The 12,873-nt window shown below is 57.1% G+C and overlaps 2 protein-coding genes across 2 annotated transcripts; both read right to left on the bottom strand.

The window, feature by feature from the left end:
• Positions 1 to 336: 336 nt before the first annotated feature.
• SLURP1 (secreted LY6/PLAUR domain containing 1) lies at positions 337 to 1,346 on the bottom strand. Its single transcript, XM_055546879.1, has 3 exons — positions 1,286 to 1,346; positions 746 to 865; positions 337 to 536 (listed from the first exon to the last, which is right to left on the bottom strand). Exons 1-3 carry the CDS (start codon positions 1,344 to 1,346, stop codon positions 337 to 339), a joined length of 381 nt encoding a protein of 126 aa, XP_055402854.1.
• A 3,634-nt stretch (positions 1,347 to 4,980) lies between these two features.
• Positions 4,981 to 6,903, bottom strand: LYPD2 (LY6/PLAUR domain containing 2). The gene is made up of 3 exons (XM_055546878.1): positions 6,808 to 6,903; positions 5,554 to 5,673; positions 4,981 to 5,189 (listed from the first exon to the last, which is right to left on the bottom strand). The coding sequence occupies exons 1-3, from the start codon at positions 6,863 to 6,865 to the stop codon at positions 4,981 to 4,983; spliced, it is 387 nt and encodes a 128-aa protein (XP_055402853.1). The 5' UTR covers positions 6,866 to 6,903.
• Positions 6,904 to 12,873: the final 5,970 nt, after the last annotated feature.

Below are 12,873 nucleotides of genomic sequence, written 5' to 3'. Positions count from 1 at the left end.
GTCCTGGTCAGACTGCAGGAAGGCATTTGTTCCCTGAAGCCTCTGCCGGCCTGTCTGAAGCTGCTCAGAATGGCCATGGTGGGCACAAGGCTCGCGTGCCAGAATGCACCTGGTCCCACCCAGCTCCCCGAAGGCGGCCCCGTGGGCTCTCTGTGTCCAGAAGGAAGAGATGGTCTCCAGCCTCGGTCTATTTATGTATTCCATAGGTTTGGGGGAGGAGGGCAGAGCGCACCCCGAAACGATTCTCCCCTGGGGTCCCACGAGTAGCCTGGTGCCTGCTGAGCTTGGGCCGTGGGCACGTGCCAACAGAGTGGCCAGCTGGCAGCGTCAGGCGCCTCAGGGAAGGAGGTGGCTGAGGACCACGGCCCCCAGGGGGGCCAGGGCCCCAGCACTGAGCCTGGCAACGCCCACGGAGTTGCAGAGGTCGTGGAAGCAGCAGAAGATGGGGTGGGCAGCCCCGATGCTGTCTGGGTCGGTGGCCTCGCAGGAGCTGGCACAGGTGCTGGTCACCACGGGGCTCTCGTTGAAGGGGAACTCTGGAGGGAGGGCAGGTGTCAGAGCGCAGTCACCCCCCCGCCCCCACCAGCCTTCCCTGGCCATCCCAGTCTGTGCCCTTCACCTTGCGCTTTCTGCCTCCTCCCAGGACACCCTAACTGACCGATGGCATGGAAGTCACCCGGGCCCCTGCTGGGGTCTGCAGTATGGCCCTGAGGTGGGAGCTGGGAACCCCAGGCCCCCTCCTCACCTGCCTCCACTGTCACCAGCGTGGTCTTGCAGGCTATTTCATTCGGCTTGCAGTAGGTAATGTTCTTGCACAGAGGAAGGGCCGTGGGCTGCTCACAGGTGATGCAACTTAAGGCCTCACCTGGGGGAGGGGCGGGGGCAGGCCCTCATCACCCGGCCCTGAGACCCACCCTGGGGGTCACAGGAAGGGCAGGAGAAGAGGCTAGGGGTGGTCCAGCCCCGGGCCCTTCCCCACAGGTCCGCCTGGAACGTGTGTCGGAGTCCCTCCCTGGAGGACCGCCTTGCCCTGCTGAGCCCCTTCAGGCCCAGCCTCCCGGCTTAGACGTGATCCCTGCACCACCCACCCCTCCCACCCGAGCCTCGGTCTCCCTGCCTGGAGAGCAGGCCGTGACTCCTGCCCCGGGTGGAGCCGGGCTCAGGACCAGAGGGTCAGGGCGACCAGCCAAATTGGTGACCTCCCCCCCCCAACCCAGCCTCGGAGGTGGGCTGGGCGAGGACCAGCGCCAGGCACCCCGCTGGCCAGCCGCACCGCCCCTCTCACCCAGGTGCACGACCGAGGCTGCGGTGAGCAGCAGGGCCAGCAGGGCCCTGGGGACAGCCATCCCTCTAGTTGAGCCGAGCGGCCACGGTCTCCGCCGGCCGCCCATGGGGATTTATACCCAGCCCTTGGGTCCCCACTCTGGGTGGCGGCAGGAGCCGCCAGTGAGTCAGCAGGGTGGAAGCTGGGCAGGCAGCTGGCAGAGGACGCTTAGGTGCTGGCCCTCGGGGCGGGAGCCCCAGATGCTGGAGCTGGCCAGGCCGGCCCCTCCCCTGGCCACCACACGGGAGCCACGGGCCCCTTTCCACTGCTGAGTGTGATGCCCCAGGCCCACATCTCCAATGGTGCCCTCATCACCACCAACCCCTTCCTCACAAATGGCCTTTAGACCAGGCCTGAGCTTCCTGTTCCCGGCCCCAGGCAGCAGGGCTCCCTGACCCGCCATGCGGCCCACCTCCCACTGCACACTGCCCCATGTCCACCCCTGTGCTCTGCCACTCACTAACCCCGTCCGTCTCCCCTGTGCCAGAGGCCTGGGTCCCGTCTGCTGTCCCAGCCTCTGATTTCTCTGTCCTCTGAGGGCGCAGTGGGTGAATAGGTGGGTGTATGGATGGACAGGCGGATGGATGATGGATGGTTGAAAAGACAGATGGCTGGGTGATGCTTGAGTGAGTGGCTGGGTGGAGGGAGGAATGAATGGATGGACGCTGCATGGGTGGCGGGCGGGCTGGCTGGAAAGGGAGGGGGCACATTCCGGCACTTGAGCCTCGTGCCCACTTCTTCTTTCACCACTTATAAAAGAGTAAGAGAGGTGGTGGATGAAGGGGTATGTGCTGCGTGGAGGGTGGGGGTGGGCCCTGCCGTGGGGCAGGGAGTTACACCCCAGTCTCAGGGCCGGGTGACGTGCTGGGAGGAGCTTAGGGCTGGCGCTCAGGAGGCCTGGGTTTGAGCCTTGGCTGTGCTGCCGTCTCCGTGTGTGACCTTGGGGTGACTCTCCTTCCTCCAGACTGGATTTCTGTTTCGGTGATGAAACTAGGGACCCAGGGCAGTTGGAGAGCAGAAGTGACCTGGCCTCGTGGATGGGGAGGTGGTTGCAAGGAAACAAAGGGAATTGTTTGCCAAGGGAGGACCGTGGTTAATGCAGGTCAAACGATGCAGTCACACACGGTGGGCGTGGCCTAGCACACAGCGGACGGCCCTTCCCTGGGGCCTGGGCCGCCAAGCCACGAGGGCTGTGCAAGTGGAGCCAGGCAGGGTCTGGTCTGAGCCTCAGAGATGGCGGGTCCTGGCACCCCCAGGCTTCTGTGCGACCAGGTCTGCTCATGAGCCACCCTGACCCCCTTCTTTTAGATGTAAAGCAGGCAGAGGACCATCAACCCGGGGGGCAGCTGTGAAAACTAGCCTGCGAAGGTTGCGGTGGTGATGGACGTGGAGCGGCGGCCAGGTGGGCTGGTCTGGGCTCCAGGCCAGGAGACCCCGTGGGCCGTTGGGGCAGGCCACCTGGAAAGCAGCCTTGAAGGGGCCGGAAGACCTTGGAGGTGGAGATGGCAGGGAGGGTGCTGAGGGCAGTGGGGTAGTGACCAGGATGGACACACAGCCTTCCCGGGTTTGCCTGTAGGGCTAGGTGTGTGTGTGTGTGTTTACCGAGTCACACCTGGGCGCATAGTCGCTTCAGTCGTGTCTGACTCCTCGCGGCCCTGTTGACTGTAGCCCTCCAGGCTCCTCCTCCATGGGATTCCCCAGGCAAGAATACTGCAGTGGGTTGCTATGCCCTTCTCCAAGGTAGCTACCTGACCCAGGGATCGAACCAGGGTCTTCTGCATTGCAGGCAGATTCTTTACCAGCTGAGCTACCAGGGGAGCCCTTACTGAGTCTCAATCCAGGGTTTAAGGCTTAAGTGACCCACGGCCGCCCTTGTTTTTGTGAGAGGCGGGAAGAGCCAGGTGGGAGGGCTGGTGGATAGCTGAGGGCAGGGTCTCCTCCTTGACAGGGTTAGCACCCAGAAACGCGGCCCCGGGGGTGGTGTCTGAGACTGTGTGAACGTTCCTGGCCTCCTGGCCCCCACTGTTCCGGGTGGTTTGTCCAAGGTGCTCTCCCAGCAGCAGGTCTGCAAGGGTCCTGCCCCTGAGAGCTGGCTGGGAATGCGAGTCTTGCAAGAGGAGGTGTGGCGTTCCCAGGGTCCGAGGGACAGGAGGCCTCCGAGGCTGCCCACCTCCTGTCCCGCAGGCGTGGGGCGCCCTCAGTGGGACCCGACTGTGCGTCCAGGGGCTGCTTCCCTCCATCCAGGGGCAGGAAACCCTTAAAGGGGGTGACGGACAGTGGGGGCTTTCCAGACTCAGGGCTGTGGGCTAGGAGGGGGCACCTTGTGGTGCAGAAGGAAAGCCATGCAGCCCCGTCTCGATGTGGCTGGAGACTCTGGGTGCTGTGTGCATCCAGGGCCTCAGAGCAGCCTCTGGAGTGGGGCGGGGCAGAGACTGGGGGTGCGTCCCAGGGTACCCGGGGTCCATCTCCTGCCCTCCATCCGTCAAGTGCCCAGGCCTCCGCTCATAGGGCCCGGGGGGAGGGGCGGGGGCAGGAAGTGGGTATGAGAGGCCTGTGGGGCGGGGGCTCCCTGGGGAGGCAGCCTGGAGGCTTTGGGCTGGCCCAAGGCCCAGGGGAGATGGAGCTCCCTTCTGTGCTGGAGCTTGGGCTGCCTGGGCACCAGGGGGTGGGGCTTGTGAGGGCGGGGCTGGGGGCTTTCTGGGGGGCTTTCCGGGGGACTTTCTGGGGTGGGCCTGGAGAAGGCCTGGAACTCCCTCACTCTGCCCCCTCCGCCCTGACCCAGGGTAAGGCCTTGTTCAGGGGCCAGGCCGGTGAGCCTTGGGGGGCTTCATGGAGTAATCCCAGGTCCTGGGCCACTCTTGGCCCCCCTTGCCTACCTTCCGCCTGGCCTGGCCTGCCATCCTGTACCCAGCCAATGTCTCTGTCATTCAAGGGTGGTCCTAATGCCCCCTCCTCCAAGAAGCCACCCCTGATCCAGCCCTGGTGGACGTGGTGTGCCTGTGGGCCCCACTTCCTGTCCTGCCACAGCCAGGCTCCCAGAGCTAGGACTAGTGGGTGTCCCAGGACTAGAGGGTGTCTCAGGACTAGTGGGTGTGCAGGTCTAGTGGGTGTGCAGGTCTAGTGGGTGTGCAGGTCTAGTGGGTGTCCCAAGACTAGTGGGTGTCCCAGGACTAGTGGGTGTGCAGGACTAGAGGGTGTCTCAGGACTAGTGGGTGTGCAGGACTAGTTGGTGTGCAGGACTAGTGGGTGTGCAGAACTAGAGGGTGTGCAGGACTAGAGGGTGTGCAGGACTAGTGGGTGTGCAGGTCTAGTGGGTGTCCCAGGACTAGTGGGTGTGCAGGACTAGTGGGTGTCCAGGTCTAGTGACCATCCCCCCTTACCCCGTCACAGGGAGATGGAGGGCCCACAGATGGGGCAGCGGCGTGGCCGAGAGAGAGCCTGGGCCAGGCAGAGAGGGTGGGGAGATGGAGGGGCTAGAACGGCCAAGGGGGACACGGCCTAGGCTGAGGAGCCAGAGCTGCAGCGGGCAGCCCTCCCCCCCCATCCAGCGGGCAGGTCTGCTCCCAGAAAACAGATTCAGGAGGCCTGGTGCAGGTGTGGGCCGTGATTCTTCAGAGGCGCTGGGGGCTGGGCTACATGGGGCTGCGGGTCAGGGTCTAGAGATGGAGGCTCAAGAGTGGGGCGAGCAGGAGGAGGGCACCGGCCAGGCTGCGGGGGCCGCCCAGGGTGGGCGCCCCGTCCACGTTGCACAGGTCAGTGTTGCAGCAGGACACAGGCCGGGTCCAGCCGATGCCGTCCACGTCCGAGGGCACGCACTTGCTGGCACAGGACTTGGTCACTGTGGAGTCCCCCAGGAAGGGGTACACTGGGGGCACAGGGGCACCGGCGTCAGGCTGGCCCCCAAGCCCCAGCCCAGCCTCCTCCCACAGCACCCACTCTGGCTCAGCCCCTCTGTGACCTGGCCCCTCCCTCCTTCCACCACCATTGTGCCAGGGGCCCGCAGTGACTTGTTTAGGATGCCTCGAGGGGTGAGGCCACTCCGTGACTCTCCAGCAAGGCTGCAAGAGCCTCCCATCCCAGGAAGGAGGGTGAGGAAAGAGGGAGGGAGCCTGGCTGCTTGGACCAAAAGCTCTTTCTGGAAATGTCCAAGGTGGTGGCTGCTCTCCGCACACAGGGCCTGGGCTGGAGGCAGCTCCGACCCCGGGACCTGCTCACCCCGCCCCACTGACCTGTCTCCAGGGAGTAGAGTGTGGTCTTGCACATGGTCTCGTTGACATTGCAGGTGGTGATGGTGACGCAGTTGGACACGTCGATGGGCTCAGGACACGTGTAGCATTGAAGGGTGACCACTGGGGAAGGGGCGGCCAGGGCTGGTCAGGCAGGCCTGTCCCTCCCAAGCCTTGGGACCTGAGAGCCCAGGTTTGAGGGGAACAATGCCACCAATCCTCCAGTCGCCAACCAACCAAAACCCCAGGAAGATTCAAGAGCCGTGAGCTGGGTCCCTGAGTCCTGAGGCAGAGTATGCCCCTGGCGGTCGGGCTCAGCCTGCTGGCCAAAGCTGAGATGAAGCTGTGTTGGGGGTGCTGGGGAGGCACACGGAGGTGGGGCTGCACCCACACCTCTGCAGTAAAGGCCCCAGCAGGGGCCCAGAGGGCCTCACTGCAGCAGGTTACCCCCCACACACCCCCGGCATCCTCATCAGCAACATGCAGGACCCCAAGTGCTGCAGGGGGATCGGGGATCGGGCAGGGAGGTGTATGGTGTGCAGGGTGGGCTGAGCCGGGCCTGCTGTGCCCGCTGGTGGAAGCTTAACAAGGGAGAGGAGGAGAGCTCAGGCCCAGAGGGACCCAGGTGGGTCAGGGTGCGGGCTGGTGGGCTGACCCCTTCCTTCCAGCACCAGTGCCCCAGCCGGATCCCTGCAGCCTGGCCCTCCGCCCCTACTGCTGTTACTGTGTCTCCCAGACACTTCCGTTTCCTCCTGGACAGAACAGCCTGGCTGGGGCCCACCCCACCAGCTCCTCCTCAAGTTGGGAGTGGGGCCGGTGAGGGTCTGGGTGTCTGAGACCCAAGTCCCCCAGGATGTCCGGTCTGCTTCCCTCTTCTCTACCTACTGCCGCCCCCACCCCAGTGCCTCCCTGGGGTCGCCACGGCATCTCCTGAGTCCTGTCCCAGGAACCATGGCCCCGGCATCTGGGAATGTGGCTCTGACCTTGCCTGCCTGCCCCAGCAGAGAGCCCGTCCCTGGTGCCCATGCCCCTGATGAAGGGCCACTCCCCACAGTGGGCACCCAGGGCCTTGGCAGCCAACCACCCTGCCAGTCCCAGCCCTGGACAGCGCCTCCCACTGTCCCCGTCCTCATCCTCCCTGGGCCCCAGGCACTCCTCTGCCGGTGCCCCTCTGTGCCTGCCCCCCACGCCCTCCTCACTTTCTTTCTGCCTCTCCCTGGCCCCTGCTGCTCCCTCCGGCCGCCGGGCACCCCTCACCGAGCTCACAGCAGGCGGCCAGCACCAGCGCTGGCAGTGCCAGCCGTGTCCCCCACATGGTCTGGTTCCTGCAGCACGTCAGTCCTGGGCCTACCCCTCGGAGGGGGTGGGAGCACCGTGCAGCCACCGGACCCGTCAGCCGTGCAGATTAGGTGGATTGGTTTCCCGGGTGGTGGAGGTACGGAGGCCCGCCCCCTACCCGGGGGCCCCACCCACTTCTACCTGGACCTGCTGCTCCTCGGTGGCTCTCCTCCGCCCCTCCCTGCCCCTTCCTCATTCCTCCGCCTCCTGTGGTCTGGGCCCCTCCCCGCACCCTTGTGACCCCCTCATGACCCTTCTCTCATGGTTGGGGGTCCTCGCCTGCCTCTGTAACTCCCTCAGGGGTGCTCTGACTTCTCCCCACCAGACAGTACTGCCCCTCAGGATGGTCTCAGCCTGCCTGGGAGTGGCAGAGGGGGGCTCCCCTGCACCCTGACTCCTGCCTCTGTCAGGGGCCTTGGATGCCCACTCCTGTCTGCAGTGTTGAGTCCTAGTCTAGTGGTTCTGGGTTCGAGTCCTCCCAGGGTGCCCAGGCCCCAGTGCACGGCTTCTTTGAGGTGGTCACGTGGGGCATCCTGATGGGGAAATGGTCGCCTGGACAACCAGCCAAAATGTGCTCAGAGGCTTAAGGGCACAAAGACAGCAAAACTGTTGGGTCAACAGAAAGATCCTGGATGGTGGCGGGGGAGGGGTGGGGTTGCAGGGGGACACGAATCCTGGTGTCCCCTGCAGGGTCCGGCACGCCTTGATCGGAGCCCCTGGCCCTGCTGCAGGTCAACGAGTTGACAGGATGGGCCTGGCCCCAGACTCAGAAGGGGGAGAAACGGATCCGGTCCTAGGTTCAAGCAGCTCTAGGCACTGCTCCCTAGCCTGCCCACACCCCCCTGCACCTCGGCCTCTCCAGTGTCTGCCCTGTCTGTGACCCTGACTCGCCCCTCTGGGCCCCACGCTGCCCGAGCCAGCACGGGTAGGTGTGGGACAGGGCTGTTGACAGGTCTGGTTGGCCGGGCTGGGCCCAACTCACCCGGCTCCACCACGGCCCTGCTGGGCTCCTCCCTCCTCTCCCACCGGGTCCAGATCTCACTCCCCTCCAGCTCTACCCCTGCCTTCCTGCTCCAGGGTGTCCTTCCCTCCTCTCATCCTGCGGCTGAAATTCTGCCTGGGAGCCCCCCACCCCACCCGATGGCCCCCAGTGGCCTTTTCTAGTCCGGGGGCAGCAGCTCCATGTGGGCTGTGGTCTTTGATCCCGAGACTGGGAGGGCTGTGGCTCCCTGGGCACCAGGGTGGGGAGGCACCCAGCCTTCCCTAAACACCAAGAAGGTGTCAGACCCTGGACCTGGTTCCTGACACCACAGCGAGGGGCGGTGCCAGAGCTTCAGATGCGGGATGAGAGGCTGTCGCAGCACGGTGACAGGCTGGTCACTTCAAAGGGAGGTCTGGATGACAGCCAAGATGGCAGCCGGGCCTGTCTGATTCTGCCGCTCCCCAGGCCGCCGGGGTGATGCTGGGCGCGGCTAATAGGAGCAGACAGCACCTCGCACACCCGAGCTTCCTCCTGAGCCATTCTCCCGGCAGCTGGCCCAGCCCAATGCCTTCCGTACTTAGACCCAGAGACCTCACCTGTCCTCTTCTTCTGGAACAAGTCTGGCCTCTGGGCATTAGCTCCTCCTAGAGAGCCTTTCTGAAGTTACGGCTGTGCACAGGGTGAGGAGCAATGTGCCCCAGCCAGGGTCTGGGTGCTCTGCTGGGAAGCCTCCCTGCTAAGAGGTCTATGCCCTTCCCTGTTCCTCGAGAGGCCTTGGGGTCAGTGAGCACAGTGTGACCAGGGTCAGAGGTCAGAGTGTGAGAGAGCAGTGTGACCAGGGTCAGGGGTCAGACTGTGACCAGGATCAGAGTGTGGCCAGAGTCAGGCTCAGTGTGTGACTGGGGTCAGGGGTCAGATGTCACCATCACTTCGTCTGGGAAGCTCTTGTGTCCTTAGAAAGAACAAACTAGACAAGTAGGTTAAAAAGGCAGGGAGCAGAGGTCAGTAAAAGAATTACTGTAACCAGCAGTCCAAGCAGGAGTAAGAACCAGTAGCAACTTTGATCTTGGTCCAGGTAGAGTCAACACTTGGGTTACCCTCTTCACAGGAATGGAGCCATTTGGAGTGGTCATATATATATTTTTATGTATTTTAACCTAGTTAAAGTAGTTGAAGGACTGACAACCTGAACGTTGGCAGACAAAATAAATTTTTTTTTTCCCCCAGGAGAATGAGCCTGAAAGCCAATCTGGACCTGGTGCTTTGCCAGGTAGCCAGTTGTCTACGTTTGTCTGAGTAGGTTCTAGCCTTTTAATGTGGTATTAACATATAAGCCAAAGTAGTTGTCTCCAGTAACAATTTTAGTGTTTTTCTAGGTATGAGAAGATGTAAGAATTTGGGCTCAAGAAAATGCTTACATGAAGATATCTAGCTATCTGAAGGCCTGTTTTGTCCATTTTCCCAGAGCACAAACTGACTGCCTGATTTCTGCTCTCCGCCCTGAATTCCTTCAGGGGGTGTGAAGGACAGCAGGGGTAGTGGCGTGATTTGACCTTCGCAGAGGCAGCAGCGAGTGCCAGTTTTCAGTGGGCAGGGCCCCTTCACAGCCACAGGTTGGCCACAGGCTGGCCACGGTTTGGGGGCATTTCGTGACCATTTTGTCCCTCAGTGCCAGGAATGCTTACTCCCAGGTCTGTCAAAGACTTCACTCATGGGCCACTCAGTCTGCTGATTCTGGACCAGGCCCCATGAGTAGCCAAAGTCTCTGAACCATACCTACCTTACCAGCCTCTTGGTCCAGGGAAATAGTCCCTTTTGTTGCTTCTTCTTATATCTGCAGTCACACTATTACAATCATTGATCTCGTATGGAACTGTAGCCCATCATTTTATCAGGGGCTCAGTCACACATTTGGTAATGTAAGAAACAACACTTTTTGAAACGGGCAATATAGAAAACTATAATAAATAATATATCAAATATATTATATTTATAATTTATATTAAATATATTAAATTCTGTTAATAAAAAAATTTGTTTACCTAGTTAATTTTAATTTAATCTTAGAAAGCCCCCTCCCTTTTTAAACAAATCTTGAAGAGGTAATATTTTTGCACAGGCGTCAGAATGAAACCACAGCCCTCTGTGATGACAGGCTTAAGAAGCACGTTTAAAATCTCATTGCAATTCAATAGGCAAAGCAGCTTCGTTGCCGCTGTGACATATAGCATTTAAGAGTAACTAGAACCATGACTAATGACATTTACCAGGGCATGTCAGGTCTTTATGAATTCCATTTAATTGTTAGAACACCTGCATTAGCAACACCTACCACAGAATAGTTACAGGGTAACAAGTTATTCACTTAGCAAAAATAACAATGAAAGATTTCAAAGGCAGTTCAATATCTTAAGAAAACTTGTACCATGTACAAAACTCTTTTATCAGGTTTCCAAAAGCCCCCCTTTTTACTTTGTGTATCCAAAGTAAAACTTATCCCACACAGAAACAGTCACCTGTGAGCCAGACCTACTTCCTTTTCCCTTAATAAAATGCAATTTCATTCCTCATCTCGTGTTTACCAAAAACACACATCTTCCTCTCTTTAAGGAACCAAGAACTGATTTTTATCTTAGCATTCCATAGATGGGAGAGCATAAATACCAGTGATAATTTCTAAAAGCCTTTGCTTTCTTATAGAAAACATCTCAGGATGGCACCAACCATTCTTCATTAATAGTCCAAAATGTCTTTAGTTTTTCTGTAAGAGGAAATTAGTTTCCAGTTATCAGTGTTTCAGAATCTTATTTTATTTAGAAATGACATAGCTAGTCAATAAGCCTTTTCATCACTTAGTTTAGCATAACCCTAGAAATTCAGGTTACCCAAATCTGGACAGACTGTTTTAGACAAAGGTCTGTCTAGTCAAGGCTATAGTTTTTCCTGTGGTCATGTATGGATGTGAGAGTAGGACTGTGAAGAAGGCTGAGCGCTGAAGAATTGATGCTTTTGAACTGTGATGTTGGAGAAGACTCTTGAGAGTCCCTTGGACTGCAAGGAGGTCCAACCAGTCAATCCTAAAGGAGATCAGCCCTGGGTGTTCTTTGGAAGGAATGATGCTGAAGCTGAAACTCCAGTACTTTGGCCACCTCATGTGAAGAGTTGACTCATTGGAAAAGACTCTGATGCTGGGAGGGATTGAGGGCAGGAGGAGAAGGGGACGACAGTGGATGAGATGGCCGGATGGCATCACGGACTGGATGGATGTGAGTCTGAGTGAACTCAGGGAGTTGATGATGGAGAGAAAGGCCTGGCGTGCTGCGATTCATGGGGTCACAAAGAGTCGGACACGACTGAGTGACTGAACTGAACTGAACTGAAAGAATAATTATTCTTAACAGAGTTTATCTAAAAGCTCCAATCTAATTTGCATTCTTTCCTTAAAAATTTCTTCACTGGAGTTACTTTCCTTGCTGACAAAACTTGTAACAGATATAACAAAATTTTATTTAACTTAAATTAAATGTAGTCACAATGAAAATATTATGCTTAATGTTAATGACTCTTAGACATGTCTATATTAGATCAATAAGCATTAATACCAGCTGTTAATTTAATACTAAATACTTCACAGTTTACATGAACCTGAAATTTATTTAGCTTAATTTTTCTTAGAATTAAGTGCATTTGTACTTAGAATTACAAGTTTCATTTGTAAATGCTTCAGTTCAGTTCAGTTCAGTTTGGTCACTCAGACGTGTCCGACTCTTTGCGACCCCATGAATCACAGCACGCCAGGCCTCCCTGTCCATCACCAACTCCCTGAGTTCACTCAGACTCACATCCATTGAGTCAGTGATGCCATCCAGCCATCTCATCCTCTGTTGTCCCCTTCTCCTGTCCCCAATCCCTCCCAGCATCAGAGTCTTTTCCAATGAGTCAACTCTTCGCATGAGGTGGCCAAAGTACTGGAGTTTCAGCTTTAGCGTCATTCTTTCCAAAGAAATCCCGGGGCTGATCTCCTTTAGAATGGACTGGTTGTAAGTGCTTACTTTTCTTTAAACCAATTGAATAGAGTTCATTTACAAATTAAACTCAGCAATATTATCTAAAGACAAAGACACATATTGAGACACACATATATACCTGAACAGACAGAGATGTCATAGTTTCTGATTGAGATTTAAAATGTCTCTTAGCCCCTCTTTTTTCCCCTTGGCTTGAAATTCTATTAAAAATTACCTCAAGGCTAAAGTTTCAGGCAAGGTGGGCTGTGTATCTCAAGGACATGATAAGAGTTAACTTCAAGTTTTCTCTAGGTATATATTTTTTAACAAGCTTTGTGACTGTTGCTCAATTGTGTGTGACTCTCTGTGACCCCATGGACTGTGTAGTCCATGGAATTTTCCAGGCCAGAGTACTAGAGTGGGTAGCCTTTCCCTTCCCTAGGGGATCTTCCCAACCCAGGGATTGAATCCAGGCCTCCTGCATTGCAGGCAGATTCTTTACCAGCTGAGCCACCAGGGAAGCTCAAGAATACTGGAGTGGGTAGCCTATCCCTTCTCCAGATCTTCCTGACCCAGGAATCGAACCGGGGTCTCCTGCACTGCAGATGGATTCTTTACCAACTGAACTATCAGGGAAGCCCAAGCTTTTAACAAGCCAGTTTTTAACTGCATATGCAAAAAGAACTGATTTTGCAATTTCAAAAGAAATTTTGTTTCAGCCCATTTTCTCCAGAGTCTAAAGAATATTGTGGCCACACTCTTTTTTTCTTTCTGTGATCATGGTCTCCTAATTAAATTTAAATCAGAGAGTGCTCAAATTGACTCTGAGAACAGGGGCAGGCTGACTGATAAAATCTTGTCCCGGCAGAGTCTGTCTCTCTGGGGAGGTGAGGCCTTTGTCCTGTCAGAAGAATCTGAAGGAGTAAGGGAAATTAGGGTAACCCTAATCCTAACCCTGCCTGCGAGATAGGAGAAATTAAAAGGGAATTTTTTAGA

Source organism: Bubalus kerabau, chromosome 14 (genome assembly GCF_029407905.1).
Source record: "Bubalus kerabau isolate K-KA32 ecotype Philippines breed swamp buffalo chromosome 14, PCC_UOA_SB_1v2, whole genome shotgun sequence".
NCBI lineage: Eukaryota > Metazoa > Chordata > Mammalia > Artiodactyla > Bovidae > Bubalus > Bubalus kerabau.
This window is presented reverse-complemented; position numbering and strand designations above follow the sequence as displayed.